The 27742-nt window shown below is 55.4% G+C and overlaps 1 protein-coding gene across 2 annotated transcripts; it reads right to left on the bottom strand.

Moving 5' to 3' along the window:
- Positions 1-1338: 1338 nt before the first annotated feature.
- Positions 1339-25954, bottom strand: Ncan (neurocan). 2 transcript variants are annotated; one of them, XM_063228032.1, is made up of 15 exons: positions 25803-25953; positions 21664-21743; positions 20436-20840; positions 17396-17570; positions 17168-17295; positions 16388-16681; positions 15139-15666; positions 13599-14972; positions 10771-10887; positions 9687-9800; positions 8058-8216; positions 7641-7723; positions 4376-4520; positions 3506-3688; positions 1339-3375 (listed from the first exon to the last, which is right to left on the bottom strand). In XM_063228032.1, the coding sequence occupies exons 2-15, from the start codon at positions 21734-21736 to the stop codon at positions 3230-3232; spliced, it is 3924 nt and encodes a 1307-aa protein (XP_063084102.1). In that variant the 5' UTR covers positions 21737-21743; positions 25803-25953; the 3' UTR covers positions 1339-3229. The 2 variants fall into 2 exon arrangements, with proteins under 2 accessions (XP_063084102.1, XP_063084103.1); XM_063228033.1 differs by lacking the exons at positions 1339-3375; positions 3506-3688; positions 4376-4520; positions 7641-7723; positions 8058-8216 and adding an exon at positions 8953-9549 and having other exon boundaries at positions 25803-25954.
- Positions 25955-27742: the final 1788 nt, after the last annotated feature.

Genomic DNA, 27742 nt, shown 5'->3' with positions numbered 1-27742 from the left:
ACCAATGAGACGCCGTCCCTGGGATTTTTTGACTGACCTCCTCCTATAGGGGAGCCATTCCTTCCTTCAAACCAGATTGCTACGCAAGGCAGATTCCCACTAGTAGTGTTCCTGAAGCCGGAAGTCCAGGAAAATGCTTCCTCCTGCTTCGGGCACCCAAGCCCACCCTAAAGACGCCCAAGGACCAGGATCCCGGTACCCACTAATGTCCGTGTCCTCTTAGAAAAACCATGTGCTCGAATCAGTCTGTACACAGGCCCCTTGTACTTTGTCATCTCTAGGTTACTTTTTAAATTTTTTTTTTTTTTTTTTGTCTTTTTTGGTACGAGGGATTGAACTCACGACCCCACACTTGCAAGGCAGGTGCTTATGCCGCTGAGCTAAATCCCCAGCCCCTATTTTAATTTTTAAAAATCCATATTAGTTACACCGACAAGTGAGTTTCCTTTGGGCCTATTATATGCATGGGACACACTGTTCATCTCCACCCCCACTCTTCATCCTTTTCAGCTTCTGTCTCCTTTTCTGTCCTCCTTCCTTTCCTTCTTTCTTTTTCCTCTACGGATTGAACCCAGAGCCTTCACACTGAGCTACATCCTCAGTCTTTTCTTTCTTTCTTTCTTTCTTTCTTTCTTTCTTTCTTTCTTTCTTTTTTTTTTTTTAATATTTTTTTTTGTCTTTTTCCTTTTTATCGGTACCAGGGATCGAACTCACGACTGCCTGCTTGCCAGGCAGGCGCTTATGCCGCTGAGCTAAACCCCCAGCCCCTTTTTCTGTCTTTTTTGAGTCGGGGTCTCGATATGCAGTTCAGGCTGGCCTTGAGTTCACTTTGTAGCCCAGGCTGGTCTCAAACTCGCAAGGATACTCCCACCTCAGCCTCTTCAGTGCTAGTATTACAGGTGTGAGCCACCACGCTAGCCTTTTCTTCTTTTTTGTCTTTTTCTTTTTTATCTGTACTAGGGATCGAACTCACAGTTTCCTGCTTGCAAGGCAGGCGCTTATGCCACTGAGCTAAATCCCCAGCCCCTACCCTTTTTTATTTTTTTATTTTATAGTTTGAAATAAACCACTAGTTATCCAGGGTGGGCTGGGCTCCAGTTTACAACCCTCCTGCCTCAGTTTCCTGAGCGCTGGAATCGCAGGTGTGGGCTCCTTACCCTGGTCCCTGCTGGCCTAATTATTGCTCTTCTCTTTTTGGTTCTGATTCCAACCAGTCCTCCAGGAAGCCACCCAGCAACCGCTTTCCCAATCCCACTATCAACCAGGACCCAGCATGGTACCAGGCTCCCCAAATCCCTGCAGAACAAATGAAAGAACCATGAGGGGATGACAGGCAGGTTGAACTGTTAAAAAATTTTTTATTAAAATGTCCAAGAAGTACATTAATGTCCACAGTGTCAGATATCATGGGCCCACAAAACACTGCAGCTCCCTGCACACCCAGCAGCCCCCAAGCTGTTCACGGGCACACCACACACACTCACACAGAGACACGCGCGCGCCCTGGGGGGAAAGACCAAAGCCAGAGCTCTGAGCCCTGGCCCCAGGAGTAGGGCGGGTGCAGGACGGGGCTGAGGGCCTGTCATGCCAGCATCCACTGCAACCCCACAAGAGTGTCCCCAGCTCGCCTGGAGAGAGACAGGTCTAGGACATGGGCTGCAAAAGGTGCATTATTCTCGGTGCTACCTTTTTAAAACCAGGAAGTGTTAGAAAGTAAGACGGCAAAACCTAGGTTGCTGGTTTTCTCCACAGTAACACGGGGTGGGACAGTGGGACGGGCTGATGTCTGTGGCAGGGAAGATGGGAGCCTGTTAAGGGTGCGGGTCCAGCCACCCTCCCCTAAATCTGCTGCGTGTATGGAAGACATTAAGTTTTCCTTTTTGTTCCATTCCTTTCCCCTTTTCTTCTTTATGTCTCTCTCTTTTTCAGACAAGGTCTCTCTATGTAGCCCAGGCTGACCTCGAATTCACAGCCATCCTCTTGCCTCAGCCTCCTGAGTGCTGGGGGTACTGTGCACCACAAACTCTGCTCCAATTGGCACATTTCAGTCTTCACTCTGCCGCCAGGGGGCCCACACATTTGCGCATCTCTCTTTCTGGGTAGATCCTGATTTCTGGCCTGGGGTGGATTTTTGCAGGCTGCAGATTTAGAGGGAGGAAGGCAAGGTTCTTTCTCACTTAAAAAAGTTGTTACACCATGAAAGGTGTTGGTGGAAGTGTGTGCACTGTGGTTTGAACACCATGCATCTCTCTACCACATGGCCACAGGGAGGTGTCACTGCTCTGAGGGTTAACCCTTTCTCGTCCACCAGGCAAGGGCTGGAGACAGGGGTGGGGGAGAGGGCTGAGGAGCAGGTACAGACGGGCCCTAGGTTAAAAAACTTGACACCTCCTTGGTGCAGAAAGGAGGCTCTTTGTCTCCCTGAGAGATGGAAGGGTAAGAGGTTGGGCTCAGCTGACGCTAGATGTCCTCTTCTGCACATGTGACAGAGATCCCTCACTCGGGTCCAGCCGAGTCCCAGTGCTGCCGCAGATCCGCGAGGTCAGCAGTATACTGTCCTTGCATCCCAACGCATGGCTCCCCACTCCTGCCCCGACTGAGAGCAGGGAGGGCGGTCATTTCAAAAACATTCCTAAAATTCAATGCATCTGAGTGCCCACTCAAGGAGCTCCTCTCACCTCAGCCTCCTCAGTGCCTATCCACCAAGACCAAAAACCAAACTGGGGCTGAGTCCAAGGCAAAGGAAGAGCAGCCGTCCAGTTCGTGCTGTGTGCTTCTGTTCTGCCTTCTACTCTCAAAGCTGTGACCCTAAGCAAAGGCCACACCTAGGACAGCCAGCTGGGTACTGAGCCTGAATCCCCCGTGTGAAAAGCAATTCCTCAGCACACGTCCACACACACACCCTCAGGCCCTCAGCAGAGTATGATTTCAGCAAAGGCCCGGCAGCCCAGCCAGAAGAAGGTCAACCCGACACGGAGAATGACCTGCAGGGATGCACAGGGCTGCCCTGGACAGGTGGTGACCCCAGTTTCACCTTGACGGAAATGGACTCTTCAGACACACGGTGACACTAGCCAAGAGGACCTTGGGTGGGAGGGAGGATAGGGAGATTTTTACAGGGGGGTACGTGAGGGTCATGGTGGGGGGCTGGGGGCTTCTGGGCCCTCTCCATCGCCAGGCTCCGTCTCCCAGGCATGGGAAGGGGCTGTGCTTTCTGTCGCCTGGGCCCTCAGCAGAAGTCGCCCTCGTCCTTGTCCCAGTCCTCCACAGTGTGTCTCCTGTGTTTCCCATGCTCCTGGTGCAGTTTGTGGTGGTGGCGCTGGTGGTGGTGCTGGTGGTGCCGCCGGTGTCTCCGCATGCGGTGGGACCGTCTGGCTGCAGGGAAGAGAAAGAGGACAGGAGGGGTGGGTATGGGTCACTGGCACATCTGCAGGGCTGAGGTAGGTGCGGGTGGGATGCCAGGAAGCTGCAGGCTGGGGAAGGGCCTTGGGGTGCAACCGCTTACATTTGGTGCAGACGATTTGCGGCCGGTCCCACCTGCCGTTGCTCCGGCACCGAATGGTAGCCACGTGCCGCTGTGAGAAGCCATCCTCACACTGGTAGCGCACGGTGGTATGCACATTGTACTTGGCCTTGCGGGCGCCCACAAGCAAGGCATTGTCCACAGCCGGAGGTGGCCCGCACAGCACTGAGGACGGGGAGCTCCGGTCAGGAAAGGGGCCACAGGGAGGCAGAAAGAGGGCGGTGTCCCTGGGTGGGCAGCTCCCGCCCACGCTCTGCCCAGCTCCCATCTCTCAGGGTCCCAAGCACCTGCGTCTTTCTCTTCCACCTACCAGGAGCTCCACAGGGGCAGGACCCTGCTGCCCACAGCCCACTCTTAATTCCCACGCCAAGCACAGGACACGATGGAAATGGGAGCAAGAACAAAGCAAAGTACAGGGGTGGGGTGGACCGGAGAATGTGCATGGGTGGGGTCCTTCATATGTAAAGAGATGCTAAGAATCAACAAGAGGGCCAGGTATGGTGCACATGCCTGTCATCCCAGCACTTGGGAGGCTGAGGCAGGAGGATCCTTGTGAGTTTAAGACTAGCCTGAGCTATAAAGTGAGCTCAAGGCCAGCCTGAACTACAGAGCAAGACCCTGTCTCAAAAAGACAAAAAGAAAAAAAAATCAGCAACACCCCCAAGGAGATGAAACAGTTGGTTCAAATAAAGACGCTCGATTATTTTCATCCTTAAAGCCGTGACAGGGGCCGAGATCAGGTTCAGGGGCGGGTGCCTGCCCAGCAAGCCAGCAGGGAAGCAGGACTCCAAGGCTGAAAGGAGCCACGAGGGGGAGCAGTACCTGTGACAGCCAGGAGGGGGCGCATGGTACCTGTGCCTTTCTTACACACGTAGGGGAGGTTGTAGTTGCAGGGGACATCGTTCCAATGCCCACTCTCATGCGCCACCATCACCACGCAGTCTTCCCCGCCGGCGAAGAAGTTGTCCGGCTGCTTCTCGCGCCAGTTCTCGTATTGCTGCAGGAAAAGGGGCGCTGAGCCCAGCCTGGGCTCCCCCAGCTGGACCCTTAGGACTCAGTGTCCCTGCACTAAGGTGGGGCCCTCGCCTCTGCTGAGGGTGCTGTGACCCTGGCAACCCTCCTCCCTCCAGGAGGCCACAGGTCCTCTGCTCTGCTTTTCTCACCTCCTACCTCACACACAGAAAGGGAAAATGGGCTTCGTGACACCCGCCTGTCATGCCAGAATCTGGAGGCTGAAGCAAGATCACTGCGAGTTCAAGGCCAGTCCGAGCTCACAGTTAGTTGAAGGCTAGCCTGAGCTACATAGAGACACCCTGCCTCAAAACACCAAAGGCCAGGAGGCAAGAAAAGTCAGGGCTGGGGTGCAGGGCTGCCTGATGGAGCCGTGGGTGTGGTCGGAGTGGGCAGGGCCAGGTCTGGTGTTAGGGGAGAAGAATAGTGCCTGTGCATGCATACATGTACGTACTGGGCCCTTGCACATGCTGGGTGTGCTCTCTCACCAAGCTACACTCCAGCCCTTCTAATTTAATTCTGAGACAGAGTCTTGCCTAGGCTCAAACTTGCCACCCTCCTGCCTCATCCTCCTGAGTGAGTGGGATGACAGGTATAAACCACTGTGTTCAGCCTGAGATTTTTTAAAATTGTGTAGATGCCATGAAAGTTACTATTTTAAACCACTTTCAGGCACAGCTTATTGGCACTATCTTCACAGTGTTGTATAACCATCTCCACTATCTATTTCCAAAACTGTTTTATCACGACAAACCAAAACTCTGTACCAATGAAGGAAAAGAACTCTCCACTCCACTCGCCCAGCTTCCAGCCCCTGGTAAACACCAATCTCCGCTGTGTCTCTAGATCTGCCTCCCCGGATGTCTGATGTAAAGGGCCCCATATGCGACACACTTTTCGTGCCTGACGTTGCACTGATTCTTGTCAGTGGTGGAAATCAAACTCGGGGTGTGCTACGACTGAGCTACATCCTCAGTCTTTTTTACTTTCATTTCGAGGCAGTGTTATGGTTTAGGTCTGGATGTCCCTTCAAAGCCTCATGCAGTCATGGGGGCAGCTTCTAGACTTTGTGATTGATTCATGGTCCAGTGCTGCGATTTTATGGGTATGAGTGCTACACCCACCCTGCAGTGGGTGCCATACATACAACCCAAGGGGGGGGAAAGAGGCTCCCTCTCCTTCCCCTTTTGCTCTTTCTACTTTCACTGTCTTCCACCACCACGAACTGTTGCCCCACTTGCATTCCACCCTGCCTTGAAGTCAGCTGATGATGACTGAACTCCACAGACAGTGAGCTAAATAAATCTTCCCTTCCTTTATTGTTGGCATCCAGAATTTTGTCCCAGCAACAAGAAAACAGGCAGGGTCTCACTAAGGTGCCCAGCTGGTCTTAAACTTGTGGTCCTCCTGCCTCAGCCTCGCAAAATGCCAGAGTCATAGGAGTGTGTCCCTGTATTTATCCATGTAGTAGCTGCTCTTTGTGGCTGTGTAATATTCCACTGTGGGGATGAACCACCTGTTGTTCAGACTTTGAAGGATATTCAGGCTCCCATCTCTCGGGCTGCTGTGAGCCTTGGGGGACAGTATCTGTTTACACATCTGCTTTTCTTTTCTTTCTTTCTTTCTTTTTTTTTTTTTTTTTTTTTTTGTCTTTTTGAGACAGGGTCTCCCTATGCAGTTCAGGCTTCCCTTAAGCTCATTTTGTAGCCCAGGCTGGTCTCGAACTTGCAACAATCCTCCTCCCTCAGCCTCCTGAGTGCTGGGATTACAGGAGTACACCACCATGCCTGGCTCACATCTGCTTTTCCATTTTTATTTTTCTATGTTCTGGGAGTGGAACCTAAGACCTCATGTACACTAGGCAAGTGCTCTGCCACTGAGCTGCACACCCACCCTGAGGGGTGATTTTTTAAAAGGTCCTTGGTATGGGGGATCTTCTTTTGGGGTAATGAAAATGTTCTGGACCTCCATGGAGATGGTGGTCACAGAATATTATAAATGTACAAAACGTTAATAAATTGTACTCTTTAAAGTAGTACATCATTGGCCAGCTGGGGTGGCACACACCTGTGATTCCAGCACTCAGAAGGCTGAGGCAGGAGGATTGCCATGAGTACAAGGCCAGCTTCAACTGCATAGTGAGCTCGAGATCAGCCTGAACTACACAGCAAGACCCTATCTCAAAACAAACCAAAAAGTAGTATATATTTACAGCCATGTACTAATAAAAAAAAAAAAGAACAAAAACATGGTTAGTTTAACTAGATGTGGTGGCACACGCCTGTAATCAATCCCCTGTGGCACCTGGGAGGCAGAGGCAGGAGAATCATTCCAAATTTGAGGCCAGCTTCGGCTACATAGTGAGTTGAAAGTCAGCCTGGACCACATATGGAGACTCTATCTCAGACCAACAAACAAAAAGGTTTTGTGACATTTCACCTCATTATTTGCAAGCAAAGCTCCTGGCCATATTTGATGAAGTGGCCTGTAGCCCAGCCCTCAGGAGGCTGACGCAGGAGGGCTGCTTTGCTCAGGAGTGGAAAAAAAGCTGGGTCAACATAGTGAGACTTCCTTAGTGTATGCAGTCGGTTGTAATCAAGTGACATCTTCCTGTCTCTCAAAAAAAAAAAAAAAATCTGTATCTAGTTCAGGTGCTGCGCCTTATCATCCTAGTCACCCAGGAGGCTGAAGAGGAGGATTTCTGGAGGATTTCAAGTTTGAAGCCTGCCTGGGCAACTTAGTAAGACCCGTCTGAAAACAAAAGGGCCTGGGGAGTGGATCAGTGGTGAGCACTTGGCAGCATGCGCAAGGCCCTCGATTCCAGCCTCAGCACCTCACACGCGCGCACACGGACACGCAGGAACCGAGGCCGAAAGCAGCAAGCGACCCCGAGCTAAGGGACCCCCGAGCTAAAGGACCCGGATTCCCGGAGCCCAGCGGCGGGGGCGGATGCGGGAGGGGGAGGGGTCGCGGGTAAAGCCCTGCCTTCAGGGAACCCCAAGAGCCCTCTGCCGCCCCCTGCGTCTGCTTTGAACAAGACGGTAAACTGAGGCCAGGGGACCCGGCCCCTCGCGGCCAGGCGCAGGCGGACGGGGCCGCTGCTCACCAGCCCGGTGTTGTCGGTCCACTGGAAGTCGCGCTCCACGATCCTGTCGTTCAGGCCGATCCACGTGTTCTCGTGCCCAAAGCCTGGGGGGGGGGGAGGCGTGAGCTGCAGCAGCCCCTCCCTTGGGCCTGGACTCCCCGTCCCCCCCCCCCGACATCTGCAGGGTAGAGAGACTCGAGACACGACACGGGCCCTGCCCCCGCAACGGCGGGCTGTGTCTGCGGGGGTGGGGCGGGGAGGGGACGGCAGCCAGAAGCCGGCACGGGGGCGGGGCGCAAGTTCAGGCACAGGAGGGGGGAGGGGAGGGAGGAGGGGAGGGGAGGGGGAGGGAAGAGGAGGGGAGGGGGAGGGAGAGGTGGGGGAGGGGAGGGGGAGGGGAGGGAGGCACGGGCGCGCCCCCGGCCCCAGGACCCCTACCGTTGAGGAAGCGCTGCTCCTCCAGGGAGTGGATGCTGCTCAGGTGGCCGGCGCGGCGGCGACAGTCCCTCTCCGCCTCCTCCCACGCCCGCCGGTGGGCGAAGTAGCGGTAGCAGTGGCCCTGGAACTTGTGCCAGCCGCGGTCGCAGCCTTCTGTGTCTGGGGTGGGGGGTGGCGTGGGTCACCCTGTGACTTAGGGGCTGAGGAACTGGCCCCGTCGCCCTCTCACTTCCCCTTTCCCAAGTGCATTCTTTTTTTTTGTACCGGGGATCAAACTCAGACTTCGAGCTTGCCAAGCTGGCGCTTGTGCGGCTGAGCTAAACCCCGGCCCCTCTTTTTTTTTTTTTTTTTGTACTGGGAATGAAATCCAGGGACTTCACACGGAGCTACTTCCCAGGTCTCTTTTAATTTTGAGGCAGGGTCTTGCTAAATCCCCAAATTGCCCGGGCTGGGCTTGAATCTGTGATCCTCCTGCTTCAGCCTCCCAAAGGGCTCAGATTACAGGTGTGGGCTATCACACCTGGCCTAAAGTTCTTTTATTTGTAAAAAAGACACCTTTGGGAAAAAAAGACACATTGCCACGAATCCCCCTCAAAACCGGCCCCCTTACTTTGAACACATGTTCTAGTTTTTTATTTTATTTTTCTGATTCAAGGTCTCACTATTATAGCCCAGGCTGGCCTTGAACTCAGTAGTGATTCTCCTGCCTCAGCCTCCCAAGTGCTGGGATCAGAGGCTTGCGTCACCATGCCCGATTTGTACCACTTTTCACTCATTTTTTTTTTTCATAAACTCTCCTGTGCTCACCATTGATCATTAGGAAATCCAGATCAAAACCACAATGAGAGATGGCTCGGATGTTAGAACAATGAAACCCAGAAGAAGAAAATAACTGTTGGTGAGATATGGAAAAGTGAATTGGTAGTGCCTGAGTGGTGGGAACAGAAAATAGTGCGGCCACTGTGGAACGCAGCTTGGCAGTTCCAACAGCCACAGAGATTAAACAAGAATAGGAGGAAAAAGGAAGGAGGCACCAGACATAGGCTCACAAATGCTCCTAGCAGCATTACTCACATTGGCCACAAGAGGGGCACAAGCCACCCACCCACCAGGGAATGTACTACTGCATACAGGAGAATATTACACAACCAGAAAAAGAATGAAGACCTGATTCATGTCACAACCGGGATGAGATTTGGAAACGTGGTAAGTGAATCAAGCCATACACAGTGGGACACTGATTATGAGTCCAATTCCATGAAATATCCAGCACAGGCAAATCCATACACACAGAAAACAGACCAGGGGCTGCAGGGATAGGACACCTGCACAACACTGTGAACTGGCTCAGAGCCACAGAGTTGTACATCTGTACATGGCCAGTGCTGGGCATAGGGATGTGTGCCTCTGGTTCCAGATATTCTGGAGGCTGAAGCAGGATGATCACTTGAACCTAGGAATTTTCAATAAGCCTGGGCAACCTAAGGAGATCCTATGGAAAGGAGGAAAATAAGATTTATTATGTGTTATATGGTTTTTCTTTAAAAAAAAAAAAAAACAATTCCACCTCCTGTGGGACTCATGGCAGTGGAAGCAGCAGCAGAGCACCAGGACCCGGTGGAGACTCACCTTTCTCACACAGGTTACCTCCGTAGCTGGGCAGGCAGAGGCAGACAAAGCTATTGACCTCGTCAATACAGGTGCCTCCATTCTCACAGGGGCTGCAGACGCAGTCATCGATGTCTGGTGGGGATAGAGGGGACAAGTGAAAGGGCAGCCTCCCCTTGGCTCCAGCCCCCACAGGGAACTAGGAGGAAACAGTCATCCGTGACAGACAGGAGCCTTCACCTATGGCCCAATGCCTGTAGCCAGGGGTGGAGCCTTGCATAATTAATATAAATTAGCATTAACAAGCAACATGGTCATGGCGCTGAGTCAGGCAGAACAGGCAGAAAGTTTTTCCTGACTCCAGAATAATCCAAGCCTATTTTACCCCACATCAAGCCTTGTGTAGATAGTGACTCAAGTACATAGCGCACTGAACAAGTCCATCCCTTCTCTGAGACTCAGGCTCTCTTTCTGCAAAGCAGTAACAATAATGGTGCCTTCTGAAGAGTAATTCTGGATGAGGATTTAGCTCAGTGGCATAAGTGCCTGCCTGGCATAGTGCAAGGTCCTGAGTTTGATCCCTGGCACAAAGAAAAAAAAAGTAATTGTGGGGCTGGGGATTTAGCTCAGCGGCATAAGCACCTGCCTTGCAAGCAGGCAGTCGTGAGTTCGATCCCTGGTACCGATAAAAAAGAAAAAGGAAAAAAAAAAGTAATTGTGAGTGAAGAGGCAAGGAATGAGCTCAAGACATTATGTCCTTGTACTTAGGGTGATCATTCTAGAATCAGTAGTGTGATTATGAAGTCAAAGAGATGATGTTTGCAGCTCAGAAAATTATGTCATTTATATTTATTGTTTTAATTTCATAATTTGTAGTAGTTCTTCTGTTAGGCTCTGAAGCAAGCAGCAACAGTTGTGGCCATGGTGGTACCTGGGTCCTGGCTCTGCCAGGGAAGAGCAAGCCCCTCAGGGCCTCGGCTGTACCTTCTCTAGCCCCACTTGGCAGAGATGGAGGTGTTTTTTTGATATGATTCCTGAAGAAGGGGCTACAGGGCAGAGACCCTAAGGGGCTGGAACTGAGTAAGTCTAAGCCCGGCACACTCACCGATCTCACAGTTCTCCCCAGCAAAGCCCTGCTCGCAGCTGCAGCCGTACATGGTACCGTTGGTGTTACAGGTCCCACCGTGCAGACATGGGTTGTTCTCACAGGGGTCGGAGGGGACTGCAGGTGGAGGTGCAGCATTAGGCCTTCAGCCCCCCAGCCTCCCAGCCCCCCTCTCCTCAAGCTACTCTCTCAGGAGCACACCCTCTGCAATTCCACAGTGTGGGTTTCTTCTGTCCTCAGATGCCCTCCTTCAAATCCTGTGTGACTTGGTCCCTTCTGGACATGACCTATGCATTACTGCTCTCAAAATTTGGGGACACAAAGTTTGGGTGGGGTAGGAACAGAATTGCCAAAAATAAAGGCGTCCCCTTCTTTCTGTTGGCTCAATTCCTTTGGAAGCAACTTTAGCAGTAGTAGTGCATCGCAGCCGAGTCTGCGCGGTCTGGTTCAGACTCCTCTGTCCAGCTCGGCCTTCACTAGGGGACCCTTGGCGGGTGGCTTTCCTGAATTTAATTGCATTGTCTATAAGATGGAATGAAAACCATCATGTGCCTCTCCACAGGCCTGACCCCAAGACGTGTCTAGATCTATCCACATCAGTGGACTTCGGCAGGGCCCTTTGTCCATTCAGGAAACATCGGGGCAGAGAAGGGCAAGGGTTTATCGCATAGCAAACAGGACACAAGCCCTGGACAGGGACCAGGCCTCCAGGGCACCGGCTTAAGGGCCTCTGGCTGGCCCTGATCACACAGAATTTACTTCCATTTTGTTGTGGCTTGTGGCCTCAAGGAAATTCAGACCATGTAAGCTGTCACTTTCCCCTGGGTGCCCTGGCCTCTGCCTCGCCCCTCAGGAGGCTGTTCTTCCCACAGCCCTCAGGGGGAGCCTACATGAGCCTGTGTCAGGTCACTCCCGCCTCTGCCTAGATTCCCCTATGGTTCCCTAGTACCCAAAGAAGAAAAGCCAAAGTCTGCACTGCAGTTATGGGGCCATATGGGATCTCCCCAGTATCTCCCTGCCCCACCTCCTCTTCTTCCACTTATTTACTCCTCCAGCCACAGTGGCTTCCACTTCTCCAACTGACCCAGCATAGTCCTGCCGCAGGTCCTTTGCACTGGTTGTGGGAAAGCCCTCCCCCGACAGGTCTCTGACCTTTCCTCCCCAGTCTTGGTCATATTTAGATTCCTCAACCCTGTTCCAAAGCTTCTACCCATCTGCACCCCTTCATATGGTTTCTTGCTCTCTTCTGTTGTTTTTTCTTTCTGTTGTTTTTAATAGTTCTGTATTTAATTTTTGTCTTTTGCAGTCCTGAGTATGCAACCCAGGGCTTCACACTTGCTAGGCAAGCGCTCACCACTGAACTACATCCCAATTCTTTTTTATTCTGTATTTTGTAAGGTCTCTTTTTTTTTTTTTTTTTGTCTTTTTTCCTTCTTACCGGTACCAGGGATCGAACTCACGACTGTCTGCTTGCAAGGCAGGTGCTTATGTCACTGAGCTAAATCCCCAGCCCCTATTCTGTATTTTGAGTCAGGGTCTCACTAAAGTGCCTCAGCTGAGGTAAATCCTGTGATCTTTCTGCCTCAGCCTCCCGAGTGCTGGGATGACAGGCGTGCACCACCATGCCCCCGCACAATGTCCCTCACAACTAAGGTTAGTGTTTCCTCTCCCTCTCTCCTTGGGCAGTAGAGTTCCATATGGCACCCACATACAGCCATTCATGCTTAAAATTAATTAAAAGGAAATAAAAGGGAAACACGAAGCTCCTGTGGCACCGAGTGCCCGGCAGGTGAGCAGCCCAATCGAGAGCGAGCCCGGAGCCTGCAGCCCAATCGAGGGCCGGGCCAATGCCAGGCCCGGGCACGTGTGTGCGCATGCGTGAGCCTGCAGATGCCCTGCGCCGCGACACCTGCCCACGGGCTTGCGGTGACTCAGTCACCCATGGAGGCTGCGTTTATTTTTGGCTTGATTAGCATTTTAGCTCAGGCAGAGGTGTCTCCGACACTGCCCGCCTCCTCCACAATGCCACTGGTCTGGAGCCCAGTTGTCAGCGCAAGTCCCCAACCCAATCTGGTGAGCTCAGCCCTGGGGCTCCTTTCTGGCCCTCGTGCGCCTGCGCCACTGCGCATGCGCCTTCCAGCTGGCTCTGCGGGGCCACCACGAAGGAACCTTACACCCTTGAACTCGACCCCACCTGTAGCCTTGGCTTCGCCTAGCTCCAAAGCTGGGACCCAGACCCTGCCTTCAGACAGCCTGGACTCAAACTCCGGCCTCTACTCCTGGTCGCACAGCACTGCCCACACCCTTTGCCTCACTGTGCCTCAGTTTCCCCATGTGTATGGTGAGAACTTGCCTCACAAGGACACGCTAAGGATTGCCAAGGTCATTCTAGTGCAGCTCTTGGACCCAGGCAGCCATACAGGCGACAGCGGATAACAGCAGCTTTCAGTGCACAGAGTTGGCCCTGCCCTGGGTCTGCCGGCCTCCTGGCATCAAAGAAAAGAGGATTTTGTCCCAGATACAGCCCAGAGCAGCATGGCACACAGCTGCTGTCTCTCATCAAGACACTCTGCCTTCCAAAGACAAGTAGGTTAGTCACGCTCTGGGTGCACACCTATCATTCCTAGTATTGGGAGGTGGAGGCAGGAGAATCACAAGTCCAAGCCCAGCCTGGGCCATTTATCCAGATCTTGCCTCAAAATAAAAATTAAAGGGTTGGGGGATGCAGCTCAGTGCAAAGGCCTGTCCTCTCTGCCCTGGGGTACCCCAGCTGCTCCCTGGTCCACAAGGCCTGGCCACGGAGGCTGGAGCACAGGACCAGGACCTACCGTCCTCTGTAGTGTTGTTCTCAGTCGTCCTGAATAGGGCTGGCTCCTCGCCACTGGCTGCCTCCTCCCAAAAGCCCTCCAGGCCCGGGCTTCCAGCCAGCACCTCCAGCTCAGGCTCCAGGGTGCCCAGGGGGACGGGCAGCAGGGTGCTGGGGGCGTCCCACGCTGCTCTGGGCTCTCCAGAGGAAACTGGGGCAGCCTCATCCAACCCAGATGTGGTGGGTGTCCAAGGGGGGAGAGATGGCCTCCCCAGGGGGCTTCCAGGAGGTGGAGGGGCCAAAGGGTCCCATGTCTCCTCAGCCACCATCTGGCCCTCTGGCTGTGGGTGGGGTCGAGAGCTCCAAGAGGACAATTCAGATGTGGCCAGGGTCGCCTGGTCCAGGGGTGCAACAGCTGTCACCACGCTTGGGTCCGAAGTCACTGGAGGGTACCAGGTGGGGCTCTGGGCTTCTCCAGCCACATGGGATGTAGACACCCAGACACTGCCAGCCTCCCTGGGGACCAGCATGGCCGTGAACTCCCTGGGACCCATGCTAGCTCCTTCATCCGCAGCTGCCCTTGGCTCCAAACTTGGGGTGATGCCAGGGTTCCCCAAAGGTGCTGACGGGAGGCTGACATCCTGCCTTTCGCTGTACGGTGAGGGCCAGGTGCCCGGCACCACAGTGGCCTGCAGGCTGGAAGCAGGGTTTTCTGCTGTGGCAGGGACCCCAGATGCAGATCCCAAGGTGCCACTGATGCCTGTGTGCTCCGTGGGGATAGGGTCTTCCGCCATGTTCTCGTCCATGGAAGCCCACTGACTGGGGCTGGGGGACTCAGCTGTGCTGAGCTCAGGGGGGCTGGTCACCCCAATTCCTCCAAAGTCTGCTCCTGGGGGACTAGGATGGGTTCCAGCTTGGGTGTCCATGGCTACCTGTGAGGGGACCATGGGACTCCCCGTTCCCAGGTGGTTCAATATCACCCCAGGGGTCTCCCTGCTCTGTTCTGTTTGGCTCTGGGAGGGGGGCAGGGAGTGCACCCCACTCTCCGAGGATGGCAAGGGGGTGGCAGAGGACACAGCTTCAGTGGGGACAGGTGGAGAGGGTGGCAAGAGACTCATTTTGGGCGCTCGAAGCATGGCCACGATGGGGAAGTCGGGGGATATGGCCACAGTCAGTGGCTCCCAAGGGGCAGCATGGGGATCCTCAGTGTCACTGGGGGCCGAGACAGGGGACTCCAAGGGGGCCCTGGCCAGGTCGGAAGTGACTGGCCATGCAGTGGGGGCCTCGGTGTCTTCCAGCCTCAAGCCAGGCATCCCACTGGGCATTGAGGTGGTGGGTGGGATCTCCGTGGGAGGCCACAGCCAGGGCTCTGGGGGGCTCCTGCCACCAGGGGGACCTGCAACAGCACCAACACACTGATGTGATGATGTCAGGTAGGTAGCAGCAGCTGCTGAGCAACTCTCTGGCCCATGGGCTGAGGCTGAGGTTGGGAAGCCAGCTGGGTCTTGGGGCTACGCCTGTCCCCCCACGCCCAGACCCCTCAAGAGCACACCCCCACTCACCTGCATCGAGGACGTCCACCTCATTGGTCAGAATGGCCCAGGGTCCCCCGCTCCTGGCGCTCCCCAAGGGCTCTGTGATGGAGGGGGGCTCCACATGGTTCCCAGCAGGGCCTGGGGGCAGTGGAAGGGTGCTGGTCCCCTCTGGCCCTATGGCATAGGGCTCCAGTTGCTGGAAGTGGCGGCCGTTCAGCCCCCTCCTGCGCGGCAGGAGCCCTGCGGAGGCCACCTCCACATACACGTTTGCTGATGTTCCTGTCCCTGTCGCCAGCGCCGTGCTGCTGGGGTTGGGGGCCAGCCAGGCTTCTTCAGTGGGGCGGCTAGGGGTGGCACCAGGGGTCTTCTTAGACGCCTGCTCCTCTGCCAGTACAAGGGGCTCCTCGTCCCCGCTGGACAGCAGGGGTTCCTGGGCGTCAGGGGCAGCCACCTCCGGTTGTTCCTGGCCTGGAGGGCCCTCTGCAGACAGGATCTCAGCCTCGTCCCCGGAGGAGGGGGTCTCAGAGTCTCCCAGCTGTGGTGTGGGATGATGAGCTAGGGACAGTGCAGAGGGGCGGGGTCAGGCTGAGGAAAGGGTCAAGGTGCTGACCGGGTCTGGCTCTTGTGGAACCTGGCGGGTCTGTGGGGACCCAGCCACAGATCCATGTCCCTGGGGCCAGGAGGCACCCCACGGCCGCGATCCCCGCCAAAGGTCCTTCTCATCCATGCAGACTGGGCGGTTCGCTCTTGGGATTTGGCTCTTGGGATTGCAGTCTGCACCTTCCAAGGCTGCGCCCCGAAAGGCAGAAGTCACCCCAGATCCTCCCTGCAGCGCCCTGCGAGCCCAGGTAAGCGAGGCCAACCAAGGCGGGGGTGGGGGGTGGGGGGAGGTTGTGCAGCTAAGGGAGCGGCTCCAGGTGCGATCTGGGTTTAGTCTGTTGAGCCTCAGAACCTCAGGGAAGGGACCCCGCAGTTAAAAGAGACTCCCCCCGCCCCAGCTACACTTCCTCAGGAGCTGGTCTACCCCCAGGGCACGGTGCCTGGTGAGGGCGCAGCCCAGGGGCGAGGCTTTTCCACGAGGGGGCGTGGCCCAGGTAAGACCGCCCAGAAGGAGTTTTCAGGTGTGCCCTGGGGCGGGGCCTGCACAAAGTACAAATCCCGGGGTGTGGCCTCTGCCAAAGAGCCCAACCGGAGCGGGACCCCACCCAGTGGACGCACAGGGGCGTGATCCGAAATGGACACGCCCTGGGGCGGGGCGGGGCGGGGCCGCACACACCTCGGAAGCAGTAGGCGTCGAAGCGCGCCGCAGGCGCGGGGAAGCCGGTGCGGTTGGCGAAGCGGTACACAGTACGCACGCCCGGAGCAGGGCCCCCGCATCGCCGGCGCGGCGTCTGGATCGGGTACCGCACGCTGCCGTCGGCCAGCCAGCCCGGGTCGCACTGGTCCAGACCCTCGTGCCAGGCCAGGTGCAGCTGTCCCACCGAGGCCAGCTTGGCGCCCTGGCGGCGACATTGGGCACGCGCGCCCGCCAGGGTCAGGCGTCGGGGTGGGCCCACATAGAACACCTCGCCTGCGGGGGAGGAGTGGGCGGGGATCAGGGATGTCCCCAGAGCCTGAGGCCCTTTTCGGACAGCCCAGCCCGGGTGGCAGAGGCCATCTGTGCTTGCAGCTGCCCAGCATGGCATTAGCTGGTAGAGCAAAACAAGCCCTGGGCAAATTGAGACTCAGAGGGGGACAGGGGACCGGGTGGACACAGGAGCTCAGGGAGGGCCAGGCCCAGGTCTGGGTTGCAGCTCAGCTGGGGACCAGGCTTAGGAACTTGGGGCCGTGTGACGGCTCTCGCCTATGATCCCAGCATTCCAGAGGCTGAGGCAGGAGGGTCTCCGTAAATTCAAGGCCAATGTGGGCTACATAGTGAATACTAGGCCAGTCTATACTACATGTCAAGACCCTGTCTGCAAACAAGAACCCAAAAGGAACTTGGGAACATATGGGATGAGGAGTATGACAGCGACAGGGGAAGATGGTGGCCTGGTCCTGCTGGCCCCAGACTTACCCCCTAGTTCTCTGGCAAAGCAGTATACATCGTAAAGCTCCTGGGGGTCCCGCCTTCCATAGCTGCGCACCCCTGGAAGGCTGCTGCGGTCTCCATAGCAACCGGGCCTGGATTGGGTGATGGGGTACCTGGTGGTACAGAGCTCCTTAGATTGGTGTTCCTGAAACCCCCCCAAAATCTCTCTCCCGAAGACTGTTGCTCGTCTCTCCATCCCGGGAACCTTCTCACCGGACAGTGCGGTCAGCCAGCCAGCCAGCATCACAGTTGTCAAAGCCGTCCTCAAAGGCAGCCTGCAGGTGCCTCGGGGCTGCGATGGTGGCCGAGCTGACCCTGCAGGCCTCCTGGGCCTCTGCGAAGGTCAGGGCGTAGCGGTCCCGGGCAGCCCGATAGTGGAACACAACACCTGTACAGGGGCAGCAGGGTACAGGGGGAGCCGTGACACACAGACATGGCTCCCGAGCACACACCTCTCCACCTGACCATGACAGACGTGCTGCTGTCCCAGCGCTCTGGAGGCTGAGGCAGAGTCTCACTAAGTTGCCCAGGCCGGCCTTCAATTTAGGATTCTCCTGCCTCAGCCTCCCAAGTAGCCGGGTTTACAGGCCTGCACTACCACACTCAGCTTCAAATTCTCATTTAGATGAAGGAAGTGGCTAAACAGGACAAAGGAATCAAGCATGCACCTTGCCCCACCTTGTCACAACAGGGCCCCAGGAGAGGCTGTGACCTATGCAACAGGCCGGCACACAGTAGGTGCTCAATAAACTTGAGGCAGATTCCCTTCCTTCACTTCTCATCAACTTTCTCAAGGTTATTAGTTTGCAGAAATGCTTTTTTAAAAAACAAATCAGGCCTTGTTATGTAGCTCAGGCTGTGTTTGAACTCACAACAGTCCTCCAGTCTCAGCCTTCTAAGTGCTGAGATCATAGATGTGTACCACCATGCCCAGCTAGAAGGGAGGATTTTGAACGCTGTCACCACAAAAAATAATACATGTTCCATGACAGGCTAATTACCCTGAACGGATCATTACAAATGTATACAGATATCAGAATATACATTGTGTCCCACACATACATACAGTCCCTATGTGTCAATCAACTCTAAGAATAAACCAGGAAGTGGTGGTGCATGCTTGTAAGCCTGGTACTCAAGAGGCTGAGGCAGGAGGATCACTGCAAATTTGAGGCCAGCCTGGGCTACAATAGTAAGTTCTAGGCCACTGTGAATTATACAGCAAGACTGTCTCAAAAGAAATACACTTCGTATTGAGCACCTAGTATATGCCAGGCCTTGTTCTAGAGTTTGCTTTAATCATTAAATTTTTTCCCTCCTTTATGGTGGCACACACCTGTCATTCCAAGAGGACCACAGAGTGGGAGGCCAGCCTGGGCTACATGGGAATTCAAGTCCATCCTGAACTACATAGCAAGACGCTTTCTCAAAAAAAATTTTTTTTCCTCTCCTTAACCAGTTAGGAAAACAAAAATTACCCAGATATTTTAACAGAAAGAACTTAAGGGCTGGGGATTTAGCTCAGTGGAATAAGCACCTGCCTTGCAAGCATGCAGTTGTGAGATTGATCCCTGGAACCCCCCCCTAAAAAAAAAACCTTATTAAAGGCATTGTTTAAATAGGTACTGGAGAACTGTTATTTACCTAACAATATATTTTAATTGACTTACTTTTTAAAAATAGTCTCACTTTTAAAAAGCTTAAATAAATGTATTTTAAAAGGTAATTTGTAAAAGCCAGGTGTAGGGGCGCACTCCTGTAATTCCAGCACTTGGGGGCTGAGGCAGGTGGATTGTTGCAAGTTCAAGACCAGCCTGGACTATAAAGTGAGCCCAAGGCCAGCCTGAACTGCATAGTGAGACCCTGTCTCAAAAAGACAAAAAGGAATTTGTGTATCAACAGCTGATATTCTTTAATTTGTGTAAAATTAGGTAACCACGAAAGCAACTCAAAGCAAGACCAGGGACCTGGGGGTGCAGCTCAGGGGAATGGGAAGGCCCTGTCTCCAACCCCTGCACACACACACACACACACACACACACTGGATCACAAAACCCCAACGAGACTTAGCAGCGCCCCCACCAGGAAAGGTGCTAAGGACAGGATGGTTGCCATGGAGACCCCTTCCTGACTAGGGGAGAGCTGTAGAAACAAGCCTTCTTTTTTCTTTTCTTCTTCCTTTTTTGGTACTGGAGATTGAACTCACTCCGTCACCCTTGCCAGGCTGCTGAACTAAAGCCTGGGCCCCCTTTTACCTTCTAGCAGAACTGGGGGGCTGACTGAACCCAGGGTCTTCACACTCAGTGACACCCAGCGCTTTTAAAATCTGCTGATGGTGATTACTCTGTGTCTGTAGCGCGTACTAGTGATATGGCAAACATGTAGGACACACGGGACTCTTCACAGCTCCTCCCCTCCCTTCACCCACTCCTCCATCTCTTGGGCCCATTTCCATTTGCAAAAGATTTCTCTCTGTTTTGTATTATCTAACCTTTCCTTTGGTCTTTATTTACACTCTGACTTACTCTTACAAGAGAAGCCATGCAATATTTAATCTGGTTTTTTTCTGTGTTTGTTTTTTTCATTTAGCATCATGCTTGCCAGGTGCATCCATTTTCTATCTGTGACTCAACTGCATCCTTCTTTAAGGCTGAGGTGTACTCCATTGTGAGTAAATGCCACATTTTCTTTGTCCATTCATCTGTTGATGGACACATAGGCCACCTTTTCTAAAGTGTTTTGTTTTTTTTGTTGTTGTTGTTGTTGTTATCGGTACCGGGGATCCAACTCATGACCTTGCACTTGCAAGGCAGGTGCTTATGCCACTGAGCTAAATCCCCAGCCTTTTCTTTCTTTCTTTCTTTTCTTTTCTTTTCTTTTCTTTTTTTTTTTTTTTGTCTTTTTCCTTTTTATCAGTACCGGGGATCGAACTCACGACTGCCTGCTTGCTTGCAAGGCAGGCGCTTATGCTGCTGAGCTAAATTCCCCAGCCCCAGCCTTTTCTAAAGTTTTAAATCTATTTTTTTTTTTTCAAGACAGGGTCTCATTATACAGTTCAGGCTGGCTTTGAATTCACTATGTAGCCCAGGCTGACCTTGAACTTGTGGCGCTCCTCCTGCCTCAGCCTCCAAGAGTGCAAGGCCATGAGGTGCACCCTGCAGTCCTGGTTAAAGGGACTGATCTCTAAGGGACACTCTGTGGAGGGCTCAGCCCTTTCCCCTCCCAGCCATGGCCATCCCCGTCCCCCACTGACCCGTCACTTCCAGAGGCAACAGGTCCTGCTCGTCTTCAATGCCCCTCACCACCTGGCAGCGATACAGCCCGGAGTCGCTGGCCCTCAGTGGCCCCAGCAGCAGCGTGGCGTTGGCCCGGTGTTGGGGGTAGGCGGGAAGTGACACGCGTCCTTGCCAGCCCTTAGCCACCCGTACCACGTTGTCCTTGGCCACCAAGATGGGCACATCCTGTCGCTGGCCCGACGCAGTCCGAACCTTGGTCCACTTGACCCGGGCACTGTCCTGGGCCACCCCAGCCTGAGGCTGCAAGGTAAAGAGACAGGGCAGGGACACCAGCTCTGCCAGTGCAGCCCGCACTGCCCCTGAGCCCACTTTCTGCAGGTGTAGCTCCTTCTTGGCGCTGGCCACAGTGGCATCCAATGTCCCTGGATGGAGAAGGCAGAGAGGTCCGACTCAGAGGCAGGCACCAACAGGGGCCACAGTGACCCTCCCGCCTCAGCCTCCCCAGGTGAGGCTGGGATTGAAGGGCTGCACCAGTATACCCAGCTAGGAATAGACGATTAGCTGTGTGGCCCTGGGAACTTCACTTTCCTTCTCTGGGCCTGAGTGTCCTCAGGAGTTAAGTAACCATGGGAAGAGGTGTATGCGGAACCCCTTATTTTTATAACAGGCACTTTAGGGCTGGAGCCTTAGCTCAGCAGCACAGTGCCTGCCTGGCAAGTGCAAAGTCATAAGTTTAATTCCCAGTACCAGAAAAACAAACAACAAAAGCAAACAGTCAATTTATAGGAATCAGAGCATTCAAGGCTCACAACCATCTATGGAGGTAGCAATGTCTGTCTTCTCTTGGGGGAACAGAGGAACAGAGGAAACTGAGGCTCAGAGAGGTACCTGTATTTGTCTACAGTCACCCAGAGGTGTTTCTCAAGCTCCTGAGAAGTGCAAGGATCTGCACTTCCACTGCCCCACCCATGGCAGGCATCATTAATCAATCTCCGCACGGTTCCCCTTTCTCTCTCTTTTTAGTTCATTTCAACAAAACGCTGAGAAGCAGGAGCCTCCAGCTTCTGCCGGTAATGCCCAAAAATAACCTCTCCGGTATCTTGTTCTTGTTTGACTGTTCAAAGACCTTTTCATCTATTGTTGTTTCATTCTGTACACTGAGGCGGAGGACCGGCAGGAGGAAGCCTTGGAATGAAAAATCCCCCAGTGTGGCTTCAGAGCACACAGTGCCCCCAGTCAACTCACCCTGGTCCCCAGCCACCAGCAGCAGCGTTAGCAGCATCAGGAGGCTCATGGCCCAGACAGATGTGGCCCCCATCCCGCAGCTGGAAAACAGGCAGAGGGAGAGAGGATGAGTCACAGCAGCCTCCTGGCTCCCGGAGTCTCAGGGCTGAATCTCTCCACTCTGCAGTTCCGAAACTGGAGCCAAGCCGCCAACTGGACACTCGAGATCTCAGAGAGACAGACAGACAGAGACAGAGAGATAGCTTTTTTTTTTTTTTTGACAGAGAGATAGCTTGACAGAGAGGGAGAGACAGACAGAGACAGACATAGAGAGATAGAGACAGAAAGAGGGGCAGACAGGCAGGCAGACAGACAGGGAGAGGGTGGGGAGAGAGAGTGAGAGAACACTAAGGCTGGATTCAAACCCAGGGCCACCTGCCTTCAGAACCCAGGCATCGAATCAGAATCAGACTTAGCTGGCTGTCTGGTTGTCTGTGTCTGTCTGTCTCTTCCTGTGCTACCTCCAGCCACTAACTCAACCTCTCTGGGCCTCCCTTCCTTGGTGGTTCAGACGGGGACAGCGTGTGACGCTCGGAGGGGGCAGCTGCGCCTATGCATGCATAAGGTGCCTGGAACCGCGTGCTAGAAGAAGCAGGTTTCGGCTGTTGCTAGCATTATTGTCACTGAGCTTAATGGGCACGACTGAAACCCCATGCTGGGAGTCAGCCTCCCCTGCCAGATGGGAGCTCACAGAGGCAGCATCCAGCCTCCATTCCCCCTGCCCTAGGGGTCCCCAGTCTAGGCGGCAGAGGGGCCGCCGAGATGCCCTTTCATCTGAGTTTGCTGCCTGACACGATTCTCAGCTACAATTCCAGCATTGGCTCGTCACCAAGATTCTATTCTGGGTTTCTGGGGTATCTGAGGAGCTGCCAAGTCCCCGCGGAGGAAAGGGCCTCCCATACCCTTCCCCTGCTTGCCCTGCCCGCGGTCCTGGGTCCAGCCTCCTCAGGGCTGTGGACTGAAGGCATGAGGTGGCCGGCACCCAGCGCGCCCTGTGGGCTCGGCTGCTGCAGACTGGGGGGATGCAGCGCTGCCCCGCTGGAGGTACATCGCAGCTCTCAGGGTGGCGCCCTCCCTGAAGCCTTCCCCCCTGGACCCCCACGGCCTGCCGGGACTCAGGAGGCAGGCACGGATGGGAAAGTAGGGTGTCACCCGCAAACGCGCCCTTGCACCACGCCCCTATGCACCCAGCAGCCCTACACCGGGCTGCGGCTGGAATCTGGGAGGGAAGGATTGGGGGGTAGGGGCTGGGCCTCCTTCAGGGAGGTGGGGCAGGCCCTGTCCGTGGTGCTGAACCGGGCGGCAGCCCAGGCCCAGCACTGGCCGCCTGGTCGGGCCCAGCCTCCTGTCTGCTCCCGGTGCCGCTGAGCTCAGAGAGAAAAGTGCTTGGCTTTGGGTGGCAAGCTGGGCAGAGGTGGAGGCTGGGCACACACAGCACAGACGCCACGGTTCCCTCCTCAGAGTCCCAACAGGTGTTCAGCGTGCCGATGGCAGTGCTGGCCTGGCAAGGTCAGAAAATTGCCAGATTCCCTCTGTCTCTGTCTCTTTGTGTTTCTCTGTTCCTGTGTCTTCTGTCTCCGTGTCTCTCTGTCTCTGTCAACACACACACACACACACACACACACACACACACACCCCAGGTTCAAGTGCTTGGATGCCATCCGAATACCCTGGTCTCAAGCCTTGTTTCTACCGCTTACAGGTCACTGAGCCCAGACAGGCTGGCTCTACCGCTTACAGGTCACTGAGCCCAGACAGGCTGGCTCAGTTTACCCACCTGCACAAGGAGGGTCATCCAACACACACCTCACAAAGGTACCCTGAGGATGCAGTGAACTAAGACTTGTAAAGCTCCAGACATGCTAAATTTAAAAACAGCTCTTTGTACACAAAGCCTCATGTGCACACTAAAAATACATCACGGTGGCCTAACATGGTGACAGCTTCAGGTGCACACTCCCTCCACCCCCCCATGCACCTCCCCACTTCCCAATTGAACCCTCACACACCCACGCCCTTCTTAAAATACCTCCTCCCCAGAGCCAGAGGTGAGCATTTACACAGCTGTCTGGGGCCGGCCCCTCATGAATGATGCATGAGCCTCATGCATATGCAAGCAGGGTCCTGTAGGGCGTTGGGGGAGGGGTGGACTAGCTCCATGGGAGGCTGTATGCAGACCCTGATATGGGAGTGGGTCGCCAGGCAGGTGTATGTGTCTGTGACCAGGCGTGGTGTGTGCCAAAGGGTGCTGGGGTGTGTGGACATGGGTCGTGTGTGAGTGTCAGGCAGATGTCTGGGACCCAGTGTGAGGTCTGAACGTGCAGGTCCAAGCAGCCCTTGGCACAGGCCACGCACACACATGTGCACTTCTGGGATGGGAGCCAGGTGCGTGTGAGAGTCTGGGCATGAATGTGGATGTCCTTGGAGGAGAAGGGAAGCCAGACCCCTGTGCGGACCTTGACCCAGCCCATGGCGGGCTCCCCAACTTTGCACGCAGGTCACATCCCACACCCCTATCCACGCGCAGGTTCACACTACCTGACAGCCGCATGGAGACCACTGCTGCCACACACACGCGCACGCGTGCACACACAGCAGCCACACACCCGGACACAGACCCAGGAGACAGCCTCACAGGGACACTAACAAAGAGCAGTGCCGTGGGCATCAGTGAAGCATGGCACGTCCTCCACACAAAGGCTGGAGCCCCCAAAGTCTGCCTGCCCCAGCCCCTGTGGGGAACCCACCACTTCCACGCTGCCACCTGGCACAGCCTGGTGTGGGGCCACGTGGCCTCCGTGACACCCCCACACACACATGGCGTCTGGCCATCTGGCAATTCGGCCTCCTGGCACAAGTTTTCCAACAAAGACATGGAGCACAGTGACGCTGGATTCCTGGAGACCCCAGCTGCCTGGGGAACCTGCTCTGGCCTCCCTGCAGACACACAAAGCCCCACTTCCTGGGGCTGGAGACCTTCTCTTTGGGAAAGCCCAGGAGCCTCTGAGGCTGTGGGATCTGGGGTCCCAAGGCGCACCCAGCCTCCTTGCCCCTCCCCATGCCCTCCTTGCCATCCCATTCCCATGTCCCCTGCTGGGGCCACTGCCAACTCTCCTCAGCCTGGCCATTTCCCATTGACGCTGCTGAAAGGAACAAAGCCTGAGCACAGAAGTGGGGTCCCTCCCACCCAGGCTGGGCCTGGGGTCCCAGCACCCTACTTCCAGTGCCTGTTCCTCCAAGCCCCGCGGGGCCTCCACATGCATCTCTCCATGCAAACTGAATGGAGGTGAGGCCGGGGTCTGGGTCGCACTGGGAGGGTGGTGGGCCATCTTGGGGCTGGCATCCCTCTCAGGTTCTGGGGACCCCTAACTGGGAGCTCGCAGGACTCCCTCTGGCATTTTCCTGGGACACCTAGCATAGCATGGCCCCATGGGTGAAGGCAAAGCACCCCAACTCCAGATCTGAGGGGAACATGGGGCACCCCTTGGGATGGGGCCCCCAGAACCTCCTCCTCATGAGCAAGGATGTGGTGACAAGACCTAGCCCCGAAGGACTGGGACCGGCCAGCTCCCCTTCCCCGAGGTTACCACTATTAGGACAGCACCACTTCCACCAGGCTTAGGATGATCTGGGGGACCCCCTCCCCACTGCAGCTCATCCTGGAACCTTCCCTCGCCTGCAGACTGGGAATCCCCACTTAAAGTCCCAGCGTGCCTCAGCTAAGACAAAGGGGTTCTCTGCTCCAGAGTTCCCCCTACTCACCCCTGGATGTCCTCCTCTTCTCCCCAAACTCAGGGTGCCCCTCCCCTAGCCCTGCTTCCCCGTGCCTCCTCCCTAATCCTGGGACCCGCCGCCAGCCTCGACCTCTCCCCGCTGTGAAGGTGTCTTCCCCCCAGTGCATCTCCGCGTCTCCCCTCGACAGTCTCACGCCCCCTCCACATCTGCGCTCCCTCCCCAAAGCAGGGATCCCCTCCCCCACGCCCCTTCCCATCCCGGGGCTTCGTCTTCATCCCGGGCCCCCTCCCCAAACCCAGAGCCTGCGTGTGACCCCGAAATCGCCTCCCCGAGTGCGGCCCCTACCCACAAGGAGCCCCCCACACCTGGCTCCTAGCTCGGGCGCATCCCCGGCGGCACAGCACAAAGGACGCGACGCGGCCACTGCTTCGCGCAGATCCTGCCTGCGCCCCGCGCTCAGCTCGCCCGGCGCCGCCTCGCGCTTATAAAGGGGCCTTGGCCCGCTCTGCGCATGCGCCCCTCCGCCGCTCCCTGCGTGAGGAAGGGTCTCCCGCCCCAACCCCACTGCACGCTTCCCACAGGGCGCTGCTCCTTCCCAGGTTTCCCCCTGCTCTTTGCCCGAGACCCTGCTAAACGTTCCCGAGCGCGGCCCGCGAGAGAACCTGCCCCATTTTAGAGATGGGGAAACTGAGGCCGCAGAGGCAAGGTTGCTTCCCAAGGTCACGCAGAGGAGAAGAAAGAGCTGGGACTTGAACCTGGGCCCGACGGACCCTCCAGGCTCAACATAGAAGCAGCAGTGGCCGCGGCTACTGTTCTGTTATAGAGGAAGCTGAGGCCGAAAGGACAGAAAGGCTCCTCGGTCACACAGTGAGGTCAGAGCGGGGTGGGGTTGGGCGATGTCCAGATGACTCCATTCATTCACCATTCATTCATTCATTCCTCAAGGTATCTGTGGAGGGCCTTGCAGGCTGGGTACTGGAGTCAGCACAGGGCTAGTTTTGCTTGGTGGGGGACGTGTGTGTCAATGACCGAGACCCACTTTTTGTGGTGGTCGTTGTTGCCACTGCGAATCAACCCCAGGGTTGCTGCACCCCCAGCTCCGTCTCTTTAGTTTTTATTTTGAGACAGGGTCTTGCTACATCATCTGGGCTGAACTGAAATCTGTGATCCTCCTGGCTCAGTCTCCGGAATGGCTGGGATGAAAGTCCTGCACCACCTTGACCCATGAGCCTGGGTGTAGCAGCCTATTTTCCCAGTACACAGGAGGCTGAGGCAGGAGGATGGCTGTGAGTTCCAAGCCAGCCTGGGCTACACAGTGAGTTCAAGGCCAGCGAAAGGAAGCAGAATGGGTGGCTGCTGGGGTTGGGGCGGGCCTGGGGAAGGACAGCTCATGGGCCCCAGGTGTCCTTTAGGAATAAAGGTACTGTGCTGAACAGGACAGAGATGGGGGCTGCACAGTGATGTTAATGTACTCGAACCCCGTAAACTGCACAGTTTAAAATGATAAGCTTGGGGCCATGGGTGGAGATGACGAGACTATGGTCAGCATTTGCAAAGCCTGGGCTCCACCTCCCACCCGACCCCTCGGAACCAACAGGAAAAACGAAATCACTCCCTTTTTCTTTGAGCCTATGAGGGTCTCAGTTTGGTGGGAAGACACACAAGCAGGGCAGGAAAGGCAAAACAATTTCTCCCAGGTTATCAGAGAAGGGAGGCATGCGCTTGTGATCCCAGCTACATGGGAGGCTGAGGCAAGAGGATCACAAGTTTAAGCCTTGGCGGGCAATTTAGAGACCCAGGGAGGCCCTGTTTCCAAATTAAATAAAGGGGGGCGTGGCTCAGGGGCAGAGTGCTTGTCAATCAAGTGCAAGGTCCTGAGTTCCAACCCCAGCACTGGGGAGCTGAGGCAGGGACTGTGGGCCAGGCCAGCCGGGCTCAGCAGTGAGACTCCAGAAAGGAGGCGGAGGGGAATGGAGTGGGCCCCGGGGAGGAGCCCAGGAGAGCCAGCATCACCGTGGGGATCCATGCCGACTGCCCACCAGGTCATGGCTGTGGCCGGTGTGAATGTCTGGGAGTGAGTGCTGTGTCACCAGTGGGTGCTGGAGTGGGGCGGGGAACCAGGGGGTTGTAGCGAAGCTTGCGTCTGTGATGCGCATGCATGGGAACGCAGCTCAGCATCCATGGGGGGGGGGTGTTACACTCCCCTCTCTACTCCTGGTGCATCATTGTGTCTTCCTGTGCCTCCATTTCCCCACGGAGGAGGGCACCAGTTCCTGCTCTCTGCGTCACCAGTCACTAGGAGAAC

This window comes from Cavia porcellus, unplaced genomic scaffold (genome assembly GCF_034190915.1).
Source record: "Cavia porcellus strain 051 isolate PalLab524CR breed Dunkin Hartley unplaced genomic scaffold, mCavPor4.1 scaffold_17, whole genome shotgun sequence".
NCBI classification, from domain to species: domain Eukaryota; kingdom Metazoa; phylum Chordata; class Mammalia; order Rodentia; family Caviidae; genus Cavia; species Cavia porcellus.
The sequence above is the reverse complement of the archived record's forward strand: the minus strand, read 5'-3'. Positions and strand labels throughout refer to the sequence as shown.